This window comes from Volvox carteri (assembly GCF_000143455.1).
Source record: "Volvox carteri f. nagariensis unplaced genomic scaffold VOLCAscaffold_6, whole genome shotgun sequence".
NCBI lineage: Eukaryota > Viridiplantae > Chlorophyta > Chlorophyceae > Chlamydomonadales > Volvocaceae > Volvox > Volvox carteri.
Window position 1 is genome coordinate 1764228 of NW_003307549.1, and position 8106 is coordinate 1772333.

The 8106-nt window shown below is 52.8% G+C and overlaps 1 protein-coding gene across 1 annotated transcript; it reads left to right on the plus strand.

Annotated features, from left to right (window-relative positions):
• Window positions 1-2027: 2027 nt before the first annotated feature.
• Window positions 2028-6488, plus strand: VOLCADRAFT_87769 (uncharacterized protein; the record flags this gene model as incomplete). The annotated part of the gene is made up of 6 exons (XM_002947357.1): window positions 2028-2169; window positions 2505-2848; window positions 3159-3495; window positions 3831-4105; window positions 4723-5591; window positions 6470-6488. The coding sequence occupies 6 exons, from the start codon at window positions 2028-2030 to the stop codon at window positions 6486-6488; spliced, it is 1986 nt and encodes a 661-aa protein (XP_002947403.1).
• Window positions 6489-8106: the final 1618 nt, after the last annotated feature.

Sequence of the window (8106 nt, forward strand, 5' to 3'; positions counted from 1 at the left end):
GGTGGTGGTGGTGGTGGTGGTGATGGTGGTGGTGGTGATGGTGGTGGTGGTGGTGGTCAAATTACCTGTCTTGTGGCAGGGTAACGGTTACCATGGCTCGCAGGAGACGATAATGCGAAATCTTAGGAGAAGTGTACGGCAAGATTTTCGATGTTTTGCTGTTTTGGGGGATATGTAGGTTGCTCTTCTTTAACACCGGGCTGTACGGGTTCTCGGTGTTATGTATGGAACATGTAAATATAGATATGCGTGTATGATTATGTGACTGATAATGGCGCCTTAAATGGACTTGGTTGCGTCCATAACACAAGCCAAAGTAGTGCCGCTTAAAAAACAAAACAAGATGTATTTGTCCCCTACTGCTGAAACCGGACTGCGAAGCAAGCATCTCCTTCCTGGCGCGGCGTTCTGCACCTTTGCGGATAATAGTAGTAGATGTGTTCGCGGCTGTCTCTCGTCAGCGATTACAACATTATAAGTATATATAAGTATATATAATAGTCCCAACAGTAGTCTCCAACAGGGTTTATTTGCCAGCTGAAACACAAATTTCCTGATTCAGTGTTGTGTATTTATTTATCTGATAGGCAACTCTGCTTGGGCGAGAATGCATTCTCGCCGCCCCCGTGTTGGCGGGGAGGTGACTGGCGGGCATCATGTGGCGTCTCCCTCCGCTACCTCTACTGAGCGTGTGGACATATACGTTGAGGGGTGCATATGCGGGCGCATGCTGCTGCCTGCCTGCCTGCCTGCCTGCCTGCGAGCACGTGTGTGTGTACTTGAAACATAGCGCAACAGCGGCGTTCTGCAGCCGCCGCAGCACCTCCAATAACACCAGTAAGGCCACCCGGCACCCCCCGGCATATTTGAATGATTGCTCGGCGACTGCATACATGGTAAAACATGAACACACCTGCTAAAGGATGAGGTTCGCGTAATGTTTGGAATGCACGACTTATTCGGCCCTTAAGCCCCGCGAAGTAGGATTCCCTGTCGATTCGTAGATGCGAGATCAGGACGCGATATATCAGGTTGCGAAGTTGGGTTGTCTCTTGGTGCAGATGCAAAGAGCAAAAAGAGGAATGCTATACAGAAGTTTCATCTTTTATTTTTATTGTTATTTCAAGTACGGTTTATGTTGCGGACCTTGGTGGAACTCAGTTTTGGGGAACATGTGTTACTGCCCGGTGCGGTCTTGTTCGCCGGCGCTGTAACAAACATGACTATGCAGGGTAGAGTTTTTCACGTATTGCAAAAATGATGATGTCGCCGATGGCAAGATCGGCACTTGTCAATTAGTGTATGCCGAGTGAGGCCGAGTCGTCAGACCTGCCGACATGCCGAGTCGTACAACATCCGCGGAAAACTTGGAAGTGATCAAACCCTATTTGAATAATTTGTAATATTCGTATGTGTACGTGGCGCAGCCGCCCACCTGGGTGTACTGACACTGCGCTTTTGAATTGCACGCGTGGGTTCCAAATCCAGGAATTCCGCAGCCAGACGAATGACCGAGACTAATATTTAACCCCATTGCGCACTGCTAACCATCAGCGCATATTTTTGTAGATAGCAATAGATTCACCTTTAGGCCGCGGCGCGGTCTAAATCAATTTTTAGAGACGTGACTAATAGAGATTGATTTTTCACTATTGTATTTGTGACCATTATACAACACTACATGCATATTAGAAATAATATAGATTTTTTCAATTAGAAGGGAAGGCTGGTTTCTGCGCGGAGCTCAAGGTCAGTACCCTTGCCATGCTTGCTTGCGGGGGTTGCTCCCCAAGTCGCTAGCTTCAAACATCTTGTGCGCCATTTTGCGTGAGTGAAATTTAAAAAATCGTTCCTTGAACTCGATCACTTGGTTGATCAGTGGGTTACTCCTCAAGGCTCTTCAGATGCTCACATCCGCCATGTCCAACCCTGCCTCCCCGCAGCGATCCTGCAGTTTTGGTCCCTGGATTCAATTCTCAAGTATTTTTGTATAAATTAGCGAAGCTTGCGAGCTGCGGCTTTGGAAAATGGCGCTTCTGCAAGGACATGCCGATTTGCGTCTTGCACGCCTGCTCTCCCTTCCCGCGCTGCTGTTCCCTGTGATGACGCTATTGCTGGGAGCTTCGAGCCAAGTCACTTACAATGTTAATAAGCCCGGAGCTGTAACAGGTGAATCCGAGGCAGGCCGCTCTGAGAACCAAGCTACCTGCTGCAGCTGCATGCGTTGGCCTTCTGGCCTATTGATTAGTTGTTAGGAAACATAATATTACATAAGAGAGACAAAGCGAAGCAAAATATTGCAATTCATGCAGTGTTATGCGTTCTTCACGTACCCAATCGTTCATCAAACCAGAGACGCACTCACCTTCGGCACTCTCGACAGGCAGCCTCGGTTTGCTAACGTAGTCATCATGTTCTCTTCGTCATTCCTCCTTTAACATCCCCATGAATTTTCCGACCCCGGATTCCAAACATTCCTTCCTGGTTGTCTCTCCACCCTTCAGGAACAATCTCTTACCTCAGATTGGACGCGCATAATGGGTCGACGGAGCCCCACTTCTACCTGAGCCAGCAGCACCGCGGAAAGATCTTCCGGCTGGTGTTCTGCGGCGCGGTGTTGCCCGACGCTGTCCTAACCGACACCCTGGTAACTGTCAAGTTCAACAGAATCATTAACGGCGTCATGTACTCCTGCTCTACCCCGCTCGAGACAGCTGAGCAGCGGTTGCGGCGCCGGCAGCGGCGGATGCTGCTCGGTGACGCGATCACCACTCCCACTGCCCCCCGTATCTTGGTATACTTGCCCACGTTCTGCGGCTTCGCAGGACCAGCTGCCACCACACCGGAGGTAAGTGCGAGGGTGGGTGATATGGCGGGTTCGTGGATACGTGGGAGAGTGAATGCGTGGGTTCATGCGTGGATGAGTGGGTTCGTGGATGTCTCGCACTCGGTACAGAATTATTGAACCGGAGATTCGTTCTCCTTGTCCGGAGTTCCTCAGCTGCGTTAGGCGGCCAAAACGAAGCTGCGAAAATAGGTCGTCAGTCAACGCAAGGCGGTTTGCACCCCGATGTGCCGCCTTTCATGACTTTCATAATGCTTTTCTGGCCCTAACCCCTGCCAACCAACTTTTGCCAACTGTTTCCACCGCATTACAGCAAGTTGTCAATTTCTTCAATGCTGGCAGCGGCACCTACCCCAGCCGTTCCTTGGCGGGTTACTACAACACCTGCAGCTACGGCCAAGTCAATCTGCTTCCCGAGAACGTCAAGGTGCTAGACGGGGTTGAGGTACCCTGCAGCGGCGCCCTCAAGCCACCCTACCCCTTCGCCACAGGGCCCAGCTTCACAAGCCGCTCCTGCAATGAATTAGACAACATGCCTAAATGGCATTATTGGCTTGATGCCTGGGCCGCCGCAAATTACGGTGTTAACGCATCCTCCTACCACCACCGGGTCTTGATCCTTCCGCCGAACTTCTCCACGCTGGTCTCTGGTGAGGGTGCGGTTTTTGACACTGATACTGTATTTTTCCTGTCCGTTTCTCGTTCTTTTCCAATTCCTTTGCCTTTTTGTTTTTCTTTATTTGTCTTTTGTCATCCATTTCGTCCTGCCTCTCAAGTCTCTTTCCTCTTAGCTGTCTGCTGCTGCCGCCATCCCTCTGCTGTGACGTAGGTATGTATGTAGGTATGTAGGTATGTAGGTATAAGGGCTCACAACATCACAACAGGATGTTTGAGAATGCGCACCTGCCCCGCCTCTTGCCTTTCCTTGCCTGTCTTAGATTAACCACGCACGTGTGTAACTGTGTCCGGCCCCCTCTGGCTCCAGGCTGCGGCGGCTTTGCTGGTCTTGCCACATCGGGTCGGTGGACCACCGCCACCGCGCCGCCGCTCAACAACTGGGGCTCCGGTTTGCTGTGGTTGTCTGGTGAGCACTTTGGAAACTTGGAAGTCCTTTTTCACGAGATAAGTCACCATTACGGCCTGGCTCACGCGGACACTCCCACGGGCTGCGACCTGGGAGATCAGTGCGACCACACTTGCACCATGGGTGCAGTTGGAGGCCAGGGCATTCGCTGCTACAACGCCCCTCACAACTGGCAGGTGGGTGATACTTATTTAGTTATTTGAGTTATGAGTTATTTTGGGATCTCTGTTGGGTCGGTTGGGGCGTTTCAATAACGATTAGCTGCTGTGTGAGCGCCGGCCGGTCATCACGTGTTTCACTTTGGTTTTATCCCCCAAAAGTTTATCCCCCTTCTCACCCCTCCGAGATCAACACCTTCCATTTTAGTTTCCCTTTAGGGGGGTGACTTATTCCCCGCAGTGGTCCTAGGTGTTGATCCTTTCATGATAGTTGCGCCGATCTGTATCTGTAGCGAACGGTTGTACCGGGCGCAAGCTAATTCCGAACACATGGTGCACGCATGCACCACTCCATGCCTGAACACCGAACATGACGTGCCGATGATGCGTCATTCGAATATTGCAAACTTCTGGCCGGTCTGGCCGCTGGTTCGACGAATGAAGTGGCACCTGGCTAGCTGCCCCCCAGCATGGAGCTGTACCTGCCTGATAGAGCTGTTAGCCTACGTGGACTCCATGCATTCCATTAGACGCATTCCGTACCCCAACCATAAGCACACTGCCCTGCCACTTATACTTACTCTTAAACCCTAAGACCCCCCCTAACCCCCTCTCTGCCATCCCCATCATGTCAGGTCGGTTGGGGCAGGCCAGTACTACAGCTGGACGACTCCGGTCTGCCGTACGGCCAGTCAGCCTCCGTAAACATCCCGCCTCAGATGTCCGCCGTGCAAAGCTCGGTGATGGTGTCTGCGAGCGGCATGCCAGCAAACCAGCGCCTCTTCATCTCAGCGCGCATGAACGTCTACCCGTACGAGCTTCCGTGGTCCAAGAAATCAGACAACATACCTTACGTCCTGATGCACACGTACAACGGCACGGATAAATCCCCCAAGATCCAGACCGTGATAGTTGGCGAGATCCGGATCGGCAGTACGTGGCGTGATGCGGGAAGCGGCATCACGGTGCGCTTCGATTCCTGGAGCAACACCACAGGCGCCACTGTACGAATTTGTCGCCAAAAATCGTCCGTTGAAGCCAACTGCAACGATGGCTTGGATGAGGATTGTGACTTTCTGACGGATGCTGAGGACCCCGACTGCCCCATCCGCCCAAGCACAAGTGCCGCTCCACCTCCTCGGCCGCCGCCACCCCCGCCTCCGTCGGCTTTACCGCCGCCACCATCGCCCATTACCAGGCCGCCACCCCCGTCTCCCAGACGTCCATCTCCTCCGCCTTCGCCCAAGCCACCGCAGCCCAATTCCCCATCGCCGAGGGCGCCGGCCCCGCCGTCACCCCCACCGCCGTCACCCCCACCGCCCTCCCCATCACCTCCCAGGTCCCCACCGCCGCCGCCACCGCGACCGTCACCCCCACCGCCGTCACCCCCACCGCCGTCACCATTACCTCCCAGGTCCCCACCGCCGTCACCGCCACCGCCGTCACCCCCACCGCCCTCACCGCCACCGCCGTCACCCCCACCGCCCTCGCCATTACCTCCCAGGTCCCCATCGCCGCCGCCACCGCGACCGTCACCCAGCCCGCCGCCACCCCCACCGCCGTCACCCCCACCGCCGTCACCCTCGCCACCGCCTCCACCTCCTACCTCGACGAAGCAACTACAGCGGCCATCCTCCCCCAGCCCATCACCGCCGCCGCCGCCGCCACCAGTGCCACCTCTCTCCCCGCCGCCACGACGCCGACCACCACCCCCGCCACCGCCGCCGTCGCCGCAGCCGCCGCCGCCGTTTCCGGCTCCGTCATCGCCTTCCAGTCCTTCCAGACGATCAAAGAAGAGGTAAGCGCTCTGAACACTTTCTCCAATCCTCTCTCGTTCCTCTTCCCAGATTGTTGAGTTGTATAGTGGCCACCACTGTATAGTGGCCACCACTGCGCTGCACCTCGCATGCACCGTTTACATTTGGGGCTGTACTGACTAGCTAGCTAGCTAGCTACGACTTTACGTATCTTGTTGCTAAGTTGCTAAGGGTTTTCTCTTCATCCGCTGCTGCATTAGGGCAGTGAAAGGGTGGTGGGTGGGCCACCTGTCTGCCGCACCTCGTGCATGCAAGCTTACAAAGCGCACGAAGGTGGCCTACCTGGAGGAGCCTGGTAAAGGCTCCAAACCTCCTAACGACCTGCCTTTCCTGCTGCGTTGCTGCTTTCCTTGCTCGCATCAGCGCGGCAGCTCTGTTCGCACCTCCCCCCTGTTGTTACCTGGCATCACTTGCACCTCCCCGCTTGAGATTGACGATGTCCGAGCATATCCGAATCGCCAGCTTGACACGCGTTAAAATTCCGTTAGATAGTCCGGTTCTCAGATTCCGATGAACGAACGGACTGGCAATGATCTGAGGGTTACCCTGCTGCCCTGTCGTACAGGCCGCCGCCGCCGCCATGAGCACTTTCGTCGTACATAGTGCAGTTTGAGGAGAGGTACTAATGCTCGGTGGATATGAAGAGACTGTTGGGTATGAATAGAGGTTCACTGTACTTAAAATGTTTGCAGTGTCTGTCGGCGGGATGGGCGGGCGGGATGGGCGAGGTGCATGGTGTTTCGGAAACGAGGGCAGCAATCAGTGCGGGGCTTTTTGCGGGTTTTCTGTCCGTTAGTTGTACACTTTCAAATGGTTGGCACGTGGCCCGTTGGTCCTTGCAAAGCGATGATTCCTCTCTTTAGCTTAGAACCCCTAAGTTCCCCTAGATTAGCAGTGTTTATGTATAGCGAGAATTATACCTTAGTGACGAATTCATCGCAAACAAAGCATATTTTCATGCGTTCTATGCTTCGTGAACACTGGAAGGACTAGCGTAATGTAGCGATTGTACTGTCGTGCACATACGGCGACATTCTAATCAATTATAAATACCTATGTAGTTAACAATCCCTCCGACACTTGGATACGTCACATGGCGTGTACATTGTCGGTGCCGAATGCGTGCTGCGGCATTCCACATCTTTACTAGCCGCTAGTACTGTCGCTGCGACAGCATCAATTAATGGTTGAGAACGACTGATAGATTAGGGACTGGTAGATTAGGGACTGATAGATAGATAGGTATGAATCTTAGAATATAGATTCCTAGATAGCAGGAAGTAATGCCGACAAATTGCCATTGAAGCAAGCTGACAACGTACCGGACATTATGCCGTACATTTACGATACATACATCTTGGTACATGTACATAAATTTTGGGCAATCGTCGTTGATCAACAACATTGATCGCTGCGTGCGATAGGGCCGCCAGGCGGTGCGACGTTCTTTGTTCATTAGCCCGCTGCGGCCGACGGTGGAACTACTACTGTACTTCACTCGACTGAACTGAACTCTCGACACCCTACAATTATACCTGCGTAGTAGCTACAGATTGGCCTGTAGATTATTCCTTCCTAGAAATTAGAAATTGATTTTTTCAATATGATTCCATTGATTTATTGGTTATGGTGAGGGATATCCCAACGACGAATAGATAAAATACACGAACATGAAATAAAATGGTACATACATCAATGATTCTTTACGTGCTGGTTGAGGATTTGTTACTTTGGTGCCTAATTTCTTCAGTAGGGGTCTCCGTTGTGTGTGGGGGGGTTGACTTGGTTAAATTTGGTCCCGAGCGAGCGGCAGCAGCAGTGCTTGTTTAGGATGACGGCGGGTGCGGCAACAGTGCGTGTGTGCTGCTGACGGTTGCCTATTTAATGGACCCAATCCGTGTATGACTTTTGTGTGTATGTAATGAGAAGTTAAACCCGGATGATTTACATGTACATTACTCTGCCGGCTGAGTGCGGCGAGATGGAATGAGGACGGACGGCAGCTCCTGGGGGTGTGTGCCAGACGGAAGCGTCTAAAATCTGCGTTAACTTAGGGTTAACTCCACTATTCTTGCGAGTACTATTTCTTGGATGCGTTTGCCGCACGCATGCGCATTTTCATCGCTTTTTTGTGGCGGCAGGTTGCTTTTGATATGTTTGGTTACATTATTCAATTATGTGGGCGTCTGTCGAGCTGCTGCA